At 41.6% G+C, this 20,561-nt stretch overlaps 1 protein-coding gene across 2 annotated transcripts in view; it reads right to left on the reverse strand.

The window, feature by feature from the left end:
• SNX30 (sorting nexin family member 30) overlaps positions 1-20,561 on the reverse strand; it is a 55,292-nt gene that overhangs the window by 3,940 nt on the left and 30,791 nt on the right. For both annotated transcript variants that reach the window (XM_018561159.1, XM_018561158.1), the window contains 6 exons: positions 14,493-14,681; positions 13,824-13,934; positions 12,470-12,628; positions 10,238-10,433; positions 3,670-3,867; positions 517-605 (listed from right to left, as the gene is read on the reverse strand). In XM_018561159.1, the coding sequence (XP_018416661.1) occupies positions 517-605; positions 3,670-3,867; positions 10,238-10,433; positions 12,470-12,628; positions 13,824-13,934; positions 14,493-14,681 (942 nt within the window). The remainder of the gene's footprint in view (positions 1-516; positions 606-3,669; positions 3,868-10,237; positions 10,434-12,469; positions 12,629-13,823; positions 13,935-14,492; positions 14,682-20,561) is intronic.

Consider the following 20,561-nt stretch of genomic DNA (forward strand, 5'->3'; position numbering starts at 1 on the left):
GAAGCACATTTTATGCATATGTAAAAAATAATAATTTGTAAGCTTTAAAAAATTTAGCTAATTTAGCCAGCACCCTACAGGTGGCCTTTGGGAAGGCTACATCTCCAGGGCCTTCAAGGGAGATTTTGCGGGGATGGGGGGGCTTCTTTTATCTTATTTTATGTTCCCAAGGCTTCTGCAATGTAAGTGTCAGCTGGAATAATGGCGCTAACATTGTCAACACCATGGCAATGTATACGCAACAAGCCACACCAGATCTTGTACAGTTCTAGTGTAGATGTCATCGGTGGGCAACTACACAAAACGAGGAACAAGAAGCCGGTCATCATTTTTGTATTCTTTTAAAATAGTGGAAGGGTTTTTTGAGCAAGGGAAAGAAGGAGCAGTGGGACCGAGGAAATGCATGCCTCTTTAGGCTTGTAACTGTAAGTGTACTTGTTTCAATAGACACACTTCATAATTGCTGGCTATTTATTGAAGCCTGTACTAGAAATGTAAGCAGATCTAAAATCTCACCCCAGTCCTCTCTTCTCTTTTCAAGGCTGCAGCATCCATTTTGGCCTCATATTCTGCTTGCACTTGATCCCTTTTCTTTAGTACATTCTAGAAATACAGCAAAACCGTTATCAGTTTGCAGGATGTGCTCTTGCAAATGTAACACCATAAAGAGGTTACAGTATAAAAACAGTAGCTTCCTGATAAGAGAAACAAGAAAAACATGTGTAACTCTGTACACACATACACAATCACACACACAACGGTTGAACTTGATGGACCGTGTCTTTATTCAACCTGAAATACTATGAAACTCTATCTTTATATATAAATTCTATGGCACTGCGCTGGTGCCATAGAATTGCAATATTTTACACATTTATTGTTGGCATGGCAGCGCTAATTATGACCGATATACACTTATATTTTAGGCTTACTCCCATGGCACAGCTACTTCATAACACATAGTCTGTATCTTTATACCCCTAAATCTGGACCCTTTGAATACAAATGGATACTATAATTTTAAAGGGAAACTACCCTGTATTTTCAGGGAGCCACAAATCATTATTGCAGTCTATATAAAGTAATTCTAGTTGTGACTCACATCTGTGCCATTCCATATTTTTGTTACTGAATAAACAGTGATTTGTACAGTAATCCTAGAGGAAGATGTGCAGTCACCCAGGATCCCTGCTTAGCAACTGCAAAAATCAGAGTCAGCTACACAAGGGATGCATGGTTTTCAATCACCCAGTCAATACATTGACTTGCAATGTGAGTAGTAGTAGCGGAATTACTGTGTAGCACTGCAAAACAGGAAGAAGAGCCTGCATACATTATGTAATGAGTGACAGATGTATGTCTGTTCTTGTACAGCCAGCCGCACAGAAACCGGTGTCCATAAAAATCCAACTTTATTGTGGTAACATTCAAGATAAAATCCAAAATCAAACGTGTTAGAACAAATGCATCACCACGATATCTCTCACACCAACGCCTCTAGAGGCTGTTGGCTAGACACTGTAGCCTGCACCCGGAATTGAAGCAGTGAGTTCTTGATATGTATATGTATGTAGATGCATGTCTGTACCACATACACATAAAACTTTGTAAAGTACGAATAGTTTGTAATTATTATAATACATTAACACACTGGTGAGATTAATCACACTGAAGGATCACCACTCGCAGTAAGGGGGCATTTTTGGCAGGTGCAGAAGATACATCTGCTTTCTAAACTAAATTCATCATAACAAAATTGAGCATATTGGAGAATATTAAGTCATATATACAATGAATACAAGTTTTAAATATTCAAGAACATACTGAATTGATTAAAAACCTTTACAGGCATTTAAGGGTATTGTTAATAAATGTACCCATGTGAGATTGTACTTGAGATTGTGTTACCCACACCACTTGGTAAACACCAGATGCATTAAACAGGTACATACTTTAATGGTTGAGAAACTTTGTCAAGGAAAAAATTATGTTTGTTTTCTTATTTTTATTATTAAGCCAGAAATTGTACAGATTGTGTCTGTGTAGCAGATACTGCTTAATTCCCCACCATTGTGTCTGTGTTTTTGGTCCCCATCGTCTTAGATTGTAAGCTAGTTTAGGAAGGTTCCTCCTCACCTACTGTTTCTGTAGGTCAATGATGCTTGCCAGTGTTTCTTACTTGTCTAAACAATGGTACAGCGCTGCGGGAATTAGTAGGCGCTATATAAATATTGGTAATTGTAATTTCAATGCTGTTACACCATTATTGTCCACCAAGTGGCATGGCTAGAACCCAGAGTGCAACTTCTATGTAAAAATGCAACACATAATGGAAGTGTTCATACATACAGTACATGGCTCATCCACCAAGCAGAATGAGGATGTTCCAAATATATCTTTATATCTATATATTTCCTGTGAAGAACAGCTGATGCCCTGGTGTGATGTGTTAATTCATAGCCGAAAATCATTGATACAACTGACCTTGGACTATCATCATAACTGTCGTTTTATGGTTAAAGTGAAGTGTGCCCATGCAGGTACAAGAAACAAGTTAATTTTAATGGTGGCCCCACGAACAGTGCATCTTGCCTTCCCTTTGATCCTCCATTGCTTTGTTCAGCCACTGGAAGTGAAGATGTATGCCTGGCACTTCAGGGTATGGAAAGTATGTGATTAACATTCCTACCTCCTGTGTGTTACTTGGCGATTGGCCACTCAGGGACCCAAAGCGGTCACATAGGGGTGGGGGAGAGGGTCTTCAGTGCTATGTGAGCTCTTTTAGATTACACAGGGTTTCCTCTATTTCCTCTGATGGCCGAATCCAGTGGTGGATTTTCTAAATTGACTGTGCAGAAGTTCAGTGTAGTGTGCTGGTTGTTTTGCTCCTAAAAAGAGGCATATGTCCATAGGTTGCTTGCTTATTGGTGTTGCAGACGTTCAGAACTGAAGTCCACATCTTAATAAGGGGTTTCATAGCAAAGGGGGGTCAATGCTTATGCACACTCAAGATTTGTTTGTTTTTTTGTCATAAAAATTATTTTACAACTACACAGTGGTAGGTACGTTGTGTACATAACATGGTACAAACCCCTCAAAAATCCATTTTAAATTTAGTTTGTAATGCAATAAGACAAGAAAAACAGAGTTTGAACACTTTCACAAGGCATTCTACCCTGTTGCTATCATTTTTGTCTTTTTATGCCGCAGATTTAAATGAACTAATTCTTGGAAATGATATGTAATATAGCAATGTGTTTTTTAAAGCTAAATAGATTCCCATAACTTGGAAATATGTGGTCATTCTATATTGAAGATATTACATATACAAAATATCTTTAGGTAAGCTGCTTGGGTCATGAACAATAATTAAAGTTTACAAATGCTGGCTAAGTCAGTGTGCATAGCAGTCCCTTTGGTTCACTCACGCAAGATGCATAGTTAAGCTAGAAGGTGGTTTTGTTTGTAGGGGGTGGTGTCTAGCTATGGTACGGCTTAAATGCTTGTGCACACAGGCTTCAGATTCAGAAGTAAATATAGTGTGGGGAATTCATCAAAACTGGAGCAGACAAAATCTGGAGCAGATTTGCACTGCAGCCAATCAGCTCCTCGGTCTCATTTTCAAATCTTATCTGGTTGCCATGGACAGCTGCTCCAGATTCTGTCTGCTCCAGTTTTGATAAAAAAGGATATACTCTCTGAGCACTGGCAGGAAGTCTTCGGTCATGTCTTCTGTCAGCTCTTCTAGTGCTGTGCTGCAATTCCCAACACAGGCAGACACTCCCTCTAGTGGCTCCCTTAGCTCTCCTTCAAGGGCACTCCAGGTAGAATAGACTGGACCATACTCCCGAAGCTCCACTAAATATTCTAATAGACAAAATCTTTTTCAGCCAAGAAAAAACTTCACATATTTGAAGCATTATAAAAAAGGCAAATAAATAAATTAGGCATTTTGAAGCAATATTTAGCAGACACATATACTGGACTTTAACCCCTTCGTGACGGGAGACGTACAGTGTACGTCTTGTCACTTTGTGCCTATATGACTGGCCACGTACACTGTACGTGACAAGTTATATCAGGCTTTGTAATGCCGGTATTTGCTGATTCTCAGCATTTAACAGTCATTCATTAATGTCTCAGTATTGAGGCATTAATTAATGAAATAATTAAGCTTTTTGTAAAAGCTTCTTCCTTTCATTAATGAAAGAATGAAGCCGTTACATGCAAATAGAGGACCGCAATTTGCGATCCCGTATTTGACAGCTCAAAATAGCAGAGAGGCAGCAGTGACTCACCTCACCTCTCTGCTATTTGTTTTGACAGCTCGAGAGCCCGATGTTTAGATACATTTCACTGAAAGGATACAATGTATCTCTTTTGAGTGAAATGTATCATTTCTGATCGTCTAGGCACGATCAAAGAGCTTTTAGTGAGATCTGAATCTGACTAAAGTCAGGATCAGTCTCTAAGGTTATTATTAGCTGTTCCTAAGTTTGGATCAGCCTAATAGCCAAAAATAAAATAAAAAAGTTAATTTATCAAGCTGTCATAGTGATTGCTTGATATAAACTGACAAGAAAAAAAAAAGTTTTTTTATTTTATTTTTATTTTTTTTACAAAGTGTAAAAAAATTAAAATAAAGTGTAAAACAAAATTAGGAAAATATAAATTATATATAAATATATTTTTTATACTATAATTAATATAAAAAAATTCTAAAAAAAAAAAAAAATAATCAAAACTTGTGAAAAAAGTGTTTTCTTCTAGTTTTTTTCCTCATTTTTTTTATTTTATTCAAACTAAGTGAGGGGTTAGGTACACATATGTGATATAATTATATAGCCCTATCTGTCCTCTAAAAAACAATATATAATATGTGTGGGTACATTTAGTAAGAAAGTATATTACTGCTGTGGAAGAATCACACAGCAAAAATGTAAAAAATGTGTCAGTCATTTATGAACAGAACCTGAAAACTAGCTCAGTCATGAAGGGGTCAACAGTCTTGTCAAACTGGCATGTTAAGTTACTTACATTCAGGAAAGCATTTGCACATGACCCTAGACTGTGTCTGTATAAGATATCTTGAAACTAATCAAATACTTTCGGCTTTCAAAGATATGGTATTTAATGCTTTTTTATTATGCATTTAGTATTTCTACTTTTGTACCTGCCCATTTTATTATTTTTAGAAATTCCGTGCTGCATTTTTCTACTATACAGATACTTAAAGGAGAACTATGGGGTCAGGGCTTTTCCCCATAGTTCTCCTAAGGGTAACGGGAGGACACAAACTAGCGTCCTCCCATCACCCTAAGCTCAGTATACCGCGAGCTGTACTGAGACGCAGCAGCCGGAAGGGATCCCGACAATTCTGTCTGGATCCACCCAGTTGCGTGAGTGACAGCTGCCTCTGCCTATCTAGAGTCAGAGCCAGTTGTACCCGCCCCCTCCCCCTTCCGTTCCGCCAGTCAGCGCTGGAGGATCAGGGAGGGGGGAATCCCTGCAGGGAGCCGTGAGTGACAGTCAAAGCTCTCTGCAGGGATAGATCGAGACGTGAGCGAGCGACGGGATGTGTTAGCTCACTTCCTGATCTATTGAGCTGAACTGTGACAGTTTCCTTGTCACAGGTCGGCTAGAACTATGAGTGATTTCCACTCGCCTCATTAGTTCTCCTTTAAGAGATTCACATAAACGAATGCATGTTTATAAAATTCTAAAAAAAAGTAGCTCTTCTCAGCCCCAGGAATGTAATCGATCTGTGCTTGGTTTAGGCGATTGTAGGCCGTTTTGGCAGGGTTCGGCTACAACCAGAATCCATGAGCTCTTGGGCTTTTCACCTTGCTACAGGAGTAGCCTATAAGAATGATCTAGTGCAGTGTTTTTCAACCACTGTGCCGCGGCACACTAGTGTGCCGTGAGATATTTTCTGGTGTGCCGTCAATAAATATCGTTAATTTCTTTGATCGATCAAAATTATTTTGATCGATCAAAGTTACTCACCTCTCCGCCGGCTTCCGGGTCTTCCGTCGGAGATCCGGTGACGTCACGGACATCGACGTCACCCGTCTCCTCCCCCCTTCCCCGAGTGGCTCTGTCGGCTAACGAAGGGAAGGGGGGAGGAGTCGGGTGATGTAGTTGTCCGTGATGGGTAACGAAGGGAAGGAGGGAGGAGTCCGGTGACGTCAACACAATGAAATTATAATGTGGAATCCCAGCAACGTCAGTGCAAACATCATTTGGGAATTTCCCCGAGTTCCAGGGGTCATCCTGGTACAAGGCAGAGCTATCCGGTCTTCCCCTGAAACAACAGGTTACTACAGTAGTTATCTACTGTTTGCCAATACACACAAGTCATGCTGAGAGAATTCACCTGGGCATTAACATAATAACAATGTAAAAACATATTTTGCTAAGAAATACTGTATATACCAGATTAGTCACAGATTGTCAGGTATTTTAATCTCTCACATATCTACATGACTTAAATAAACATTACCTCCATACCTGTATGTTCACAGTGCACGATTTTTTGCGATCGTACTGCACTGGAATGCTGGGCACTGTATTACCCTGCGGTCCTGTGCATCCAATCGCACTGCGGGCAGGACGGGTGTCTGTAGTGCTATTGACATGAATGACACTGCCATACCCCTCCCACCCCAGAACACAAGGAGACTTTGTGTATGCGATCCCTTGCATTCTGGGCACAGGACAGTGCGATGAGCATATGGGCTGGTGGAAACGAGCCCTAAATGTGACCTATAATCTGTGCAATTAAATTAAAAAAAACCATTTTAATTGTTTAGCAAAGTGAAAAAAATAATATGGCTGCATAAGTGTACACATTCTCTTAAAATTAGTGGTGTAGCTGTGTTCAGAATGAACTAATCACAGTCAAACTGATGTAAAATAGTAGTCAGTACAAACATGCAATCAATTAATGTGACTCTGATTAAGCCCATATGAAGTTCAGCTGTTTTAGTAGAATTTTTCTGACATTTAAGGTGCCCATATCGTACGATAATCGTATGCGATCGGGTTTTCGTACGATAATCGAGCAGTGTGAACAGAGACGTGCGACCGTTTCTACTGTACGGTCGCACGTCTTCTGTCGAACCAGCATGTTCGAAAACCAGCCGGGAATCGTACGATTCTCGGCTGGTTAGAACGGTGCTCGGAAGACAAATGCTGAACGGGCCGGTGTGCGCACGCGCACACTGCCCGTTCAGCATTGCGGTCATCGGAAGCCCGCCCCCTGCGATGATCGAGAGTGCGATCTGCCTGTCCAAGATAGGCAGATCGTACGTTTTTTTAATCCCTTTACAACCATCGCAAGACTAAAGTCTTGCGATGGTTGTAGAGTGTATGGCCACCTTTACTCTTTTTTCTCTGAGGGCCTGTTCACACGACGTCCGTTTTCTGTGCTGAGCTGATCCTTACGCTCCTGCACTAAAAATGCATCCCAATGTATTCCTATGTGTTTTATGGGCTCCAGTTCTCACGTTCAGGTTACGACAGAAAAATACTGCATGTCATATTTTGTACTGTCAGGAAACGCAAAACGCGTAAAAAACGCACTGCAGCTAACATACTGACAGCCCTACTCTACTTCCCGGTCCAGTGATCGGAGGCGAGATCAGTGGCTCCCGTGCCGGTCCCAGGCCCACACGGGGGACAGCGGAGCCCAGGGAAGCCGGCAACGGCGGAGGACACACACAGCATTACCGTACAAGCAATCCGCCACCTGTACAGACACCGGATCACTTATATAGAAATAGCATTAGCCTGCTGTTTAAAACGGTACCAAGAACACGGCTGCAGCAGCCGTGTTCTTGGTATAACCACTTTAATCGGGTGACATGTATTTACGTGAGCCCGCCTGAAGTGGTTAAAGGAGCTGCAGGAATTTCTGGCAAGTACTGGTTGTGTATTACATGCGACAACAATCTCCCGTATTCTTCATATGCCTTACTAAGAAAAACATCCATGCCCAGCTACATTTAGCAAAAACCTACACAAAGTCTGACGAAAGCATGTGGGAAAATGTGTTCTGGTCTGATGAGACCAAGACTGAACTTTTTGGCAATAATTTCAAAAAGTATGTTTGTGTTCAAAACAACACTCATTATTCACACCCCCAATGGGTGTTTTCTAGAGTACATTTCTAACGTACTGGAAATAAATCAAAAAATTCTGGATGTAAAAAACTGTCAGCCAAGACAGTGATCCTAAACATACCTCCACTATGATCCAAGTAAAAGTTTATCTAAACCGAAAAACAAAATGTAACATATTGCAGCTTACCGATGCTTCAAAGTGGTGGCTTTATTAGTTTTCTTTTTTCAGACTTTTTTGCCTTTTTATCCTGCAAATAACATACTTCCTGTTCCTTTATGTCCACACTAATTTTTCCACTGTATCCATCAAAGCAGCCATAGTTGTTTATCTGAGAAATGAAAAATGTATGCAGCCACTACATTTAAGGACTGGAAAGCTGCAATATATTACATTTTTGTTTTTAGGTTTAGATACACTTTAAAGAACAGCAAGCAGAAGGTTTTTGGATTGGCCCTCACAGTCCCCCGACTTAAATATCATTGAAAATCTGTGGGTAGATCCTGAACATGATGTGCATGAAAGACAACCCAAGAATATCTCAGAATTAGAAGTAATCTGCATAGAAGATCTTATCTGAACACAAAATGTGTTTACAGCTTGTGATCTGTGTCAGAGGCTGGTACTAAATACTGACTTACTAAAACATACATTGTTTGCATGTGCCACAGCAAAAATTTCCTTTGTTCCTATGTTTCTAGGTTTGCAAAATAAAATGTAATTGTTTATTAACATTTGAAAATATGTTGCGTCCCTAACTTTAGTAGGAAATTAATATGAAATGCATCTGTAAACAAAAAGGTAATATAATTCGAAAATATATGTTTTTAACTATTGCAAAGTTGTCCCTGAGCTCTAGTCAAGTGAGTGTACCTTGGTATAGTCTCACAAGTTCATCTGGGAAAGCATGCTGGGAAACTGATACAAGTTGCAGGCAGGAGGAAGCTTCTCCTCAGTCTTGCCTCCCCCATTGTTCATTTAAAACTAGTGATGAGCTTCAAAACTGTGACCAACACACTACACTCCCAGCCCAATGAATTGTGGCAGGTGCATTCCCTGCTCCTTAGCTATATAATCACAAAGGGGATGGGGATGCCCCTATCAGAGCTGCGGCAACTAATTAGGCCAGGAGGAGGAGGAGGAGCAATGGTCACAGTTTTGAGTGGGCTTGGGTGCACTAGATTTACACTAAGCCCAGGCTCATCACTATTCTAATATAAGACTGAATATTTTAACTTTCACATTACTGTGTCAGAGGTGGCAGCAGCAGGGCTAAGCTGTATGAATCCAACTATATACACACAGCCAATGATTTACATGATTGTGCCATCAACAAAATGGATTTTACAGGATTATGCCTGATCAAAGAAGGCACCATCCAACTAAGAAGAATGGAAGATGTACACTGTGTTCAGGAGGCATACTGTAAATGCATGTGTTACATATACACATTATTACGCATGTATGCATTTAGCATGGAAAAATAAAAAGTCTGATGCTAGTTTAAAATGACGCTAGTTTAAAATGACACTAATCTTAGGAGTTAATTCTTAAAAATACATTCAAGTACCTTAACTTATAACAAAAATGTAGCTTATTTGCGCATCACTCGGCTGTACATCCTCAAATCATCTCTGAATTGGTGCTGACACTGTCCTTCCTTCTGGAGGGTGGGTACTTTTGTTCCCCATGGACCCTGTGTGTGTTGTAAAGTAGTCAACGCTCCAAGCTCGCTCCTGTGATAGACTACAATCTCATGTTTAGTTTACCAATTGATATGGAGATTGTAGTCCATCATAGGACTGAGCTTGGACCGGTGACTACTTTACGACACACACACACACACAGGGACCATATAAAACAAAAGGTAGCCACCCTCCAGAAGGAAGGACAGTGTCAGCACCAATTCAGAGATGCATTGAGGATCTACAGCTGAGTGATACACAGAGAAGATACATTTTTGTTAATAGATAAAGGTACTTGAATGCATTTTTAAGCTTTAAAGCCTGAGTTTAGTGTTAATTTAATGATTAACATAAACATCTAAATGGTAGTGCAGGGTCAGCATATAAAAAAAGAAGAGTAATGCAATCCCTACGGATTTGACAGAACATACCTACTTCCTCTTTAATAATGCGTTGTGCTATCCTGTCAATAGTTCCAAGTTTTAGTGCAAATGTGTCCAAATACTCTACTATGGCTGAAAACTCCACAGGGCGATTTCGGAGCTTGTATCCACTTGTGACATATCGAACAGACTCTCCCATCTTGGAAAGCAGGGTGGCCCCCTGTTTTTTGTGACTGTTTAGATCCTACATGTAAACACAACCAGATTAGTTCACCAGAATCATGTCAAAATTAAAATATTAGTCACAGACTTGTTCAAGCATTTCTGATAAACAAGCAACTTTGGGACTTTTTTTGTTGAAGTTAGATGGCAATATTCCAATAATAACAAAACTAACAAAGTAGGTCTGTGTCTCATTTATCCAGGTCATGGTATACCTGTAAAAAATAACTCAAGGCAACTGGACTTGCTGTGTTTTTCAAACAAACTGGCTTTCTTGTTTAGTAACAGTAGAAGAGGGAAGGAGGTCTACTGAAAACCAACACACACTGACCAGTACCTGCTATTTGACTCCCACCACCCTCTAGAGCACAAACTGGGAGTCATCAGGACTCTACACCACCGGGCAGAGAAAATTCCCACCAGAACAGAGGCCAAGACAAAAGGCATTTAAACACCTCAGGGGGCCCTTAAAACTTTTGCTTTTGTCAAAACAGAAAGAAGAGGAAATAATGCCAAGAGTACCAGTGAGAGTGAAAAGCTTGACAAGCAGAAGAATTTGGTCATCCCATATGTAGCTGGGGTGTCTAAGAAACTCCAAAGGGTTTTTAAAAAACATCACATCCCTGTCTGCGTTAAACCCAGCAATACACCGAGGCAACAATTGGTTCATCCAAAAAACCCAACACCAAAACACAAGATGAACAACATTGCGTATGCAGTCCAGTGCAGTGAGGAGTGCTCAGAATTGTATGTCGGTGAAACAAAACAGCAGCTACAACAGCGTATGGCACAGCATAGAAGAGCCAAACCCTCTGGTCAGGATTCGGCAGTGTACCTACATCTAAAAAGGAGAAAGGTCACTCCTTTGAAGACAGTCAAGTATGCATCCTAGACAGGGAGGAGGACTGCTCCCTGCTTGCGACTAACAGATTATGTGTATGGAGCAACATTCACCATATTTATTCCCAGAGAATTTTTGTTGGATGCCCAGTAAAACGTCTGCAAGAAAAATACAGCAAGTCCAGTTGCCTTGACTTATTTTTACAGATAAAACTAACAAGGGGACATTCATCTGAAAGACTGGGCAGAAACATGCAAACAATTTATTTGTGTGTAGACAACTTCTGATCTAGACCTGCTGATTAATTGAAAGGATACAACCTGAAAATGGAGCCATCTCCTATTTAAGCTTATGGTATGTTGATTCTAAACAGTGCAGAATAAATAGTTTTATATTCAGGTTGTATATATGCTATAAACAAAGGATTATGGATTTGGCGCCGGTTATAGGGAAACTCCTTAAAGTGAACCTGTCAAGTTATAAAACTGTATCCTACTTAAATAGTCCAAAAGTGCGCTTGTTTTTGTGACAATAGACTGTAACTGTAGTTAAACACCCCTCTAATAATTCATTACTGCATGTAAGTGGGTAGGCAGCACAGACCATTTTTTTCACCTTTTTTCAAACTTTTTACCAGGCAGCCAAAAAATTAAGATACCGCTGACCAGGTAGCAATGATAAGTCAGTCTGGGTAAGATCTTTTAAGTTTAGAAAGGCTCATTGGCAAGTATAACATGACAATAAACTAGGATGGCAATCAGTTGCAATTTAATAAGACCATAAGAAATAAGCTGATGGTGTAGTAATATATATTACTACACCATCATTATTATTATGTATTTTAAAGGTGGATCTGTCATGGAGCAAAACATCTGTTTTGCCAGATTACTAGTTCTGGCAGGGAATACCAACTTCCAGTGCTTTTTTTGTACTTTGGATACAAAAGAAACGGTAATAACCTGCTAGGGAGAGTTTCTCTCATCTACTGTCCCCATGAAATCTGGATACACAGGGTGCCACTTGGACAGGAAGTAAGGGGGAATCTCCCGGAACAGACAGCCCAATTCTATCCCAAATAAAAATAAAGTTTTTGCTGGAATTCAGATCTTTAAGCAGCCAAAAAAAACAAAAACACAAAAAAAACCAGTAGAAGTAGAAGCCCAGGTGAGGGAAATCTACGTTTGAATGGACCTACAAGTCCTCTATTGAATGCCCACCTTAGATGTGAGAAAGACATGAAAGTGCTCATTAAAGGAGAGAACTGGATGGTCTGCAATCCTCTTAAGAAACTTGTCCAAGGCTCTTCTTCTGGTCTCTACAAACTCTTCAGAAAAACGGTCAACCACACCTTTCACTACAAATTTCTCTGGAAGAGGCTGAAATGAAGACAAAAAAAACCCACAAATGTGTGTAGCAATACACATACAGCTTGTAATATTAACTGTGCAAACATATAGTAAAAGACATGACATCGGTTTTCAAGTAACCTTATAGGAAACTTAATTTCACCCTCTGAAAATGTTAGTTTCATGTTGATCCAGTTGCTTTATAGCTCAACTCTAGGCCCACAAATAACAAACTCCCGTGATGGACTACAATCTCATGTTTAGTTTACTAATTTGTATTGAAGTTATAGTCCATCATAGGAGTGAGCTTGGAGTGGTAGCTACTTTACAACACACACAGGGACCACGGGGAAGAAAAAGTAGCCACCCTCCAGAAGAAAGGACAGTGGCAGCATGAATTCAGATGATTTGAGGATCTACAGCCGAGTGATACATTGCTGTTAATAGTTAAGGTACTTGGATGCATTTTTAAGATTTAACTCCTGAGCTTATTGTCATCATAAAGTAGTATTAAGGTCTGGGCATTTTTTACCTTAATGCATTCTCTGCATTAGGGTAAAAACAGCCCAGGACCTTTTTTTTTTTTACCCCAGTCCCCCCCACACTTACCTCTCAGCAGCACTCGTCCCCACCGCCGGTCCCGAATCGATACTCCGTACCCCGAACTTCTGGGTTGCGGGGGAGGATACTGATGGCAGAGGAGCCATCAATCAAAGAAAGAAGGGGCATGGCCTGTGTCTATGGACGCACACAGCCGCTGCGAGGACGAGTGCCTCCATTAGAACGATGGTGGCACCCGTGCAGGGGTGGGGGGGGGAAAGAGCATGGCGGGGACACATTATAAAAACGAGGAAATAAGTACTTTTAATTAAAAAAAGCCTCCAGCAAAGGAGGGTCTCCTTAAAGGAAAAATTTAAAAAAAAATTGCTTTAATATCACTTTAAGACCAATTTAACACAAACTAAGCCCTAGCCTTACCCCCTGCATTGGAGGCCTCTGTGTAAGCAGTCCAAAGCTAAAAGCATGCAATGCAGAGATTCCAGCACCATAAGATACTGTTCTGTTAAAAACTATTGTCATAATTGTAACTAGGCTCCTTAAAAGTAGTAAACCAAAAGAAACAGTCTCATTACATTTAAACATGCATAATCATCAGCAAATCAAAATTCAAACTTCTCAGGTCATTCTTTTTAGCCCGTCCAAACAGCAGCAACATACTACCTACGGGAATGAAGTGAGTAGGCTGGGTTTCTTCAAGTTTATTCCTCAACCAATCAAAGTCCTGGTACCTTCGACGTATAGAATAGTCAGGAAAGTCAAACTCCGCTCTTGTTGTCTGAAAATTAGGGAAAACTCAGCTGAAAACTCAACTCATTTCAAGAAGTATTACTAATATCCATTCTTAAATGCAGATATGTATCTGTTTTCCTGTGTGCAGCCAATCATTCTCAGCCCTGGGTTGCTTTTTAAGAAGTACTTGAGAATTCTTGAAGACTTGAGAAGCCTCCTCATCACTATGTGGCTTGCTCACATTCTTGTCCGCCTACCTGCACTGCCACTTCTATTAATGTATCTTCCTTGTGCAGACCACAGAGAATGAAGCTTAGCCCGAGACAGATCCACACGCGTGTCTGTAGCACTACGACTCAGCCAGTATCATTCATATCAGCAAGAATGGGGGAAGAGATTAACATCTCATTAAATGGATACCGTGCCTTTCTTCATAAAATGCTCACTTAACTGCTTGGAAGGCAGCTCAGGACTCCAAACTTCCCCAGCTCCATTAAAAAAATGTAGTGCTAATGGATTCTATTTGACGATTCAACAACAACTTTCAGTGACAATCCAATTACGCTACGAGTTACCTTTTAATGATATTCGTTCAGTTGATTACCTTGGTCATAATACGATAGGTGATATAGGTTTCCATAGTGCACACATGCTTCTTTGGGTCATCAACAGTAACAAAGAGGTCCCTTGTCTCTCCATCCATGTCATCATCTAGCTGTAGCCTGTTTAGAAGCGAGGATGATGATGCTGGACTTGAAGTATCTGCTGGGGTACCATTGGGTAAACTGAGGTCCTAAGACAAGGCAAAAAATATTGATAATGTGATAAATGCAAAAGAAAGCATAGTGCATTAACATAATATTTACTAATAGACTGTAAGGCCTCAGGGGCAGGGCCCTCCTTACCATCTTGTCTTGAATTGTATTGTGATTGTAATGTCTTCCTTATATTGTAAAGCGCTGTGCAAATTGTTGTCGCTATATAAATCCTGTATAATGATAATAATACAAATTCTAAAATCCAGATCTCTTCGGAGTTTCTACCCTAGGACTATCACCGCTTACAGTACAGCATAACCCCCCTCTTTGTAACTAGGTATCTTCAGTTTGTTAAAGGAAATAACAAGCGAGAACAATGCTTCAGCACAAAACCAGATAACAGGGGGAGGCATTATCCGAGACTTAAACAACATATAAACTTTATAAAAACACAATAAACTCTGTTTCCTAAATACAGAGAAAACAAAAGTTAGATATAATGCTTTATGACCATTAGAGATTGACCAATACCGTAACATAATAATTGGATGGAATCGTAAATATAAAAATATGTCATGGCTAAAAGGAGAAGCATTTGTTAGGCAAGAAAAGGGCTGCATACATAGAATGGTACAACGCCGTGCCAGGCTGTCAGAAAAGCATAAAAGAAGAAATGTCAAGTCCCCATCCTTTTTGTGGCTTCAAGCATTATTGTACAGCCAAACAACTAGTGGCTAGAATACAAGCAAACTTCACTGAATTCAAATCAACAAAGAAAGAAAGAAACCTTAAAGAACAACTCCAGGCAGAAAAGCACCTGGGTAGCAGCGGAAGTACGGGGGGCAGCGGGGGGGGGGGGAAGGCAGTCACAGCAGTCTCTCCTCCCTGCTGATGCTGGCTACAGTGGTCTGTGTCCCCACTGCCTCTGCCGATACAGGAGGGGAGAGCAGCAGGTATTAAAAAGGGACACAGACCGCTGCAGCCAGCACCAGCGGGGATGAGAGCAGCATCAACTAATCGAATATCAACTAAACGATAATGAGAATTGTTGCCAATGTTTCTCATCATCGATTATAATCGATTTCATTGATTAGTTGTTGCAGCTCGATGCTCGACCACTCCCCGCAGAGTCTCTCCCTTCCACTCTGATAATGGAATGTCCCTCGCGCCCTGCAAGAGTTCATTTCCCTGGAGTTGGTCTTTAAACCAGTCATTTCAAACTTTTAAAAGTGCAGCTATCACATGGTGCCTGCTGTTACCTTTATTAAAGCAGTACTTCGTGTCAAATATTTTCTTGACCCTTACAGTGGGGCTACCCCTGCACTGCAAGGGTTAAGTGCTCATTTATATCTAGGTTAAAAAAATAACAAAAAAGTTACACTTGCCCAATCCTCAAAGCTGGCCATCGTTTAAGACCAATCGCTTCAGCCTGTCTCCTCCTCCACTGCAGTAATGGCATGTCCCTCAGCGTCCTCACATCCTAGACACAGTGTATTGGGTGTGCTGACTCACGGGACCTTAGACCACTGCAGCGAAGGGGGAGCGAGGTGGAAGGGACCGATCTAAAAGCATGCAGCCTCCAAGGGCAAGTATGACTGTTATTTTTGAACCTAGACAAAAACAAGCACTTAACCCTTGCAGTGCAGGGGTAGCCCTACTGCAAGGGCTAAGAAGATTTTTACCCAAGTTCCACTTTAAAAAAAAAAAAACATCTGTGTGCCTTTCCAATTTAGTTTTACTTCCCTTACTTCGGGGTAAGCCCCGCCAAATGTCTCTCTCACTACTGAGAGAGTCACTGACCTGGAAGCAGCACACAGAACAGAAGTTCTGACTTCCCAAATTTTCAAAATGTACATATCTTGGTCTGGGTCAGGGACAGAGAAACTATTCAACATAAAGACCAGAGCCGGGTAACTAGTATTCTTAGAATGAGACCAGCAATGGAAGCACCAGGGGCAGTTAGCGGGGACTAGCCGTGACGTTTAGGAAATTCAAGCCCTAGTAACAAAGTGAACCTAAATCAGAGAGGAGCAAACAATTGACTTTTTGGCTAATAACAGTAATAGGAGAAATAATGTGGTGTCTGATCTTAGGAAGGAGTTTTGAAAGGTTAAAATAGCTGACAGGTTCACTTTATAGAATGCATGTGTAATGGAAAAAAAAATATCACACTCCCTCTGAACTTTACACATGTTAACAAGACTGTTTAGCTGGGTTGTAAGAATTCATACCATTAACCAAAAGTATTTCAAAAGCCTGTGCTACTGGTACGAGTGGAGTGCTTAGCATTTTAGGTACATGGCACTCGGATGACAAATGCCTTTGCTTTCATTTCATTCGGAAGGGTATGTAAACCCCAACAATGAATTTCTCTTATTTGTTTCCTTTTGGTCTGTTACATATAAAAGCAATTTGTTATATCTATTTAATAAGTGTAAAAAAAATACCAGTTGTTCATGCAGGAAATCTTCCTGGACTTGCTGCTATCACACTGTTCCCAGTTATCTCCGAGGACTAAAGAACACCTTCTCCTATCTTCTGGAGAAAAAGCAGAGGGGGCATGCTTTCTGTAGTCCTAAAACACTCAAACATAATCCAAAGATACAGTATGGTGCTATCAAGGCAGTATGTTGAGTGAGTATTGTGACCCTAAAACAGGTTAGGTTACTGGCCGCATCACTAGAAAATAAAGGAAAAAAGCCTTAAAAAAAGAATGCAGCTACCACATCTAAGGACTGGGAAGCTGCAATATATTAGGATTTTGTTAAACCAGGAACAAAGTCCTAAGGCTAATGGCAAGGTGGTACCACTTTCTTTATTCTCATGAATGTAGGATGGAGAAGTCATCTCTCCTAGTTGTCATCCTAGAGCAAAGACCTGGAATTTGTTTCTTGTATGTGCTAGGCGTTGATCTCTGAACGGAGAACAAGGCACATTTACATCACAGTCATGTCACCTTAATTTGGATGCAGTGTATGAAGAAAGTCAGATGCAGTCACCCCTGACCCATAAGCAGAGTGACTGTATCAGTTGAAATTGCAGATGCAGCAAAACCTAGGTGTCTGGGTTTCCAAGGCTGAAGATGCAGAGTACTGAAAAAACATATAAACAGCGCTCTCGGATGGGCAACAAATTAGCTTAGAGGCGTGTGTGCAGCCCTGGAAAACAGGAGGAGAACCTGTGGATTGTAAATATTCAAAAAACCAAGAAAGGGCGCAGAGAACACTGGCTAGTTAACAAAGTAGTGATGAAAAACTGAAGGTGGTGGCACTTACGTGTGAATGCCAGGATCTGGAGATGGACGGCCGGTATGGAGGATCGGGGCACTCGTGGTGTGGTGTCCGACTGTGATCGATGTATTAATCCAAGAGGTATATCCACGGGAGAGTGTAGATGAGAAGAGGGGACTTCGTCTGAAGTGCCGTGAGGGGTCTGTGCGGTGTGGGAGAGAGGCAGGGGGATCGCTGTGGTATCGGCAATAGGCAGCGGGCAATGGACGGGGCTGTAACAGCCGCAGCTGTGTGTGTCTCAGCGAGCGGTAACTGTCAGATCTGCTGGGGACCATGTGCAGAAGCAGCTGGCAGATGCCGCAAGTCGAATCCAATGACGTGTTGGAGAGGGATCATTCAGACAGGAACCGGGTGTTGGATCGGGCTGTGTCAGCCGTGGCCGCGTGTGTCAACGAGCCGTCTGTCGGGTCTGCTGGGGACAGTCAGACACCGAGGCTCGAGTTGATGGTGGAGTGGAAGGGGATCAAAGAGCGGACGAGAGCGACGCGTTTCGAGGTCTTGCCTCTTTTTCAAGCTCGGGTAAAACAGTGAGATGATGGCGGGAATAGGCCGGGTTTAAAAAGTGACAGATGGGCGGAGCTAGCGGTGGTGAGCGGTGATCCCGCGGTTTAAAATTGAGAGCGGGGTGGTTGGGAACGGGCATATATTTGGTAGCTTAATATGCATAAAAGCCATAAGAAACAGATATGTAAGGAAAGGGGCGGTGGGAAGGAGTTGGTGGTGTTAGATGGGGACGAGGGAAGCCATTGGGTAATAAAAGTGCTGGAGGTCGTGTTAGGATAAAAGACTGTTAGATGGTTGAGTAGAATGGTATTTTGGTGAAAACAGGACCTTGGTTGGAGGGCTAACATGTGGGAAATGCCTATATTAAAATTATCTTTATTGGGAACTCTAAAATATATAGTAAAAAAGAAGTTACAAAAATGGGGATAAAAGGAATAAAAGGCATAAAAAGAATAAAAAGACTAAAAATGTACACCCGTGTGCACACATACACATCCTAAAGATACACATGTACACACACATACACACAGCCGCACACAGATATGCATATGTGTGTGTATACATATATGCATCCACACACATACACATGCATACACACATGTATGCGCACGCATGCACATGTTAAAAAATGTTGCACCTTTGGAATCTCTCAACTGGAGGAAAACGGGTGGGTATGTGTTCTATGGCGAACACGTGTAAGTCATTAATCCGTTTCCCATGTTTAGCGGCAAAATGGAGGAAAACGGGTGGGTATGTGTTCTATGGCGAACACGTGTAAGTCATTAATCCGTTTCCCATGTTTAGCGGGATTGGATTCGACTTGCGGCATCTGCCAGCTGCTTCTGCACATGGTCCCCAGCAGATCTGACAGTTACCGCTCGCTGAGACACACACAGCTGCGGCTGTTACAGCCCCGTCCATTGCCCGCTGCCTATTGCCGATACCACAGCGATCCCCCTGCTTCTCTCCCACACCGCACAGACCCCTCACGGCACTTCAGACGAAGTCCCCTCTTCTCATCTACACTCTCCCGTGGATATACCTCTTGGATCAATACATCGATCACAGTCGGACACCACACCACGAGTGCCCCGATCCTCCACACCGGCCGCCCATCTCCAGATCCTGGCAATCACACGTAAGTGCCACCACCTTCAGTTTTTCATCACTACTTTGTTAACTAGCCAGTGTTCTCTGCGCCCTTTCTTGGTTTTTTGAATAGATGCAGAGTACTAAAGGTCTCAACTCACCAACTGCTTCCAAACACCAAAAAAAAGGTTCAGTTAGACACTGCCATGGAGAATAACTCCCTTGGTAAAAGGAGTATCTTATTTTCCAGATAAAAAGGAAACCTTTAGACCCCATTGACACTGAGCGACATGGAGAATTGCGTGTTTCCCCCCGCGATTTCGTGCTGAGCAGCATTGAGCTACATTGCGCGATATTAAGCGACAGTGCACATTTTGTCGCGCTACGTAGCGCGACTTTTGGGAGGAACTTTGTCACTGCTACATTGGGCTGTAACCAAACAGCGGTCTTGATGTGACATCATTCTTTCCTTCCATATTGCTGTGCAAAAGTGACCCTTCTATAGCGTGATAATGTGCGACACCATTGAGCACTGTATGTTTTACCGGATGAAGGGGATCCTTTGTGACCCCGAAAAGTTTGTTGTTTTATACCACGATGCACGTCAATAAATAGACGTATTTTGCAAGTTTGGAGTGCCAGTGTCTCTGCTTCAGCTCACCATTGAGTCTATGGGGCCAAATCGCGCGATATCCGCCGAAAAATAGGTCATGTTCGAGCTACAAGCTTGAGCGGCGAGCTACAGGCGACATTGAGCTGTGAACAGCTTAATTGAAATACATTGGACAAGCTACATTGAGCGACATTGCGTGGAAATATGCACGATTTTGGAGCGCAAATCGCGTGCTAAAGCGCTCAGTGTGAACGGGGTCTGAAATTTAATCAGACTGTGACTGCTTTTCCTGTTGCATCAAAAACCTAAAATGATACTCTCAAGTGTATCCCAGTTTCAGCTAAATAAATTAGCCTGGACTCCGAAAAGACACCATAGAATGTTAGAAAAGACACCATAGAATGTTAGAAAAGACATGA

The sequence above is a fragment of the Nanorana parkeri genome, unplaced genomic scaffold (assembly GCF_000935625.1).
Source record: "Nanorana parkeri isolate BGI_ZX_2015 unplaced genomic scaffold, ASM93562v1 scaffold504, whole genome shotgun sequence".
Lineage (NCBI taxonomy): Eukaryota > Metazoa > Chordata > Amphibia > Anura > Dicroglossidae > Nanorana > Nanorana parkeri.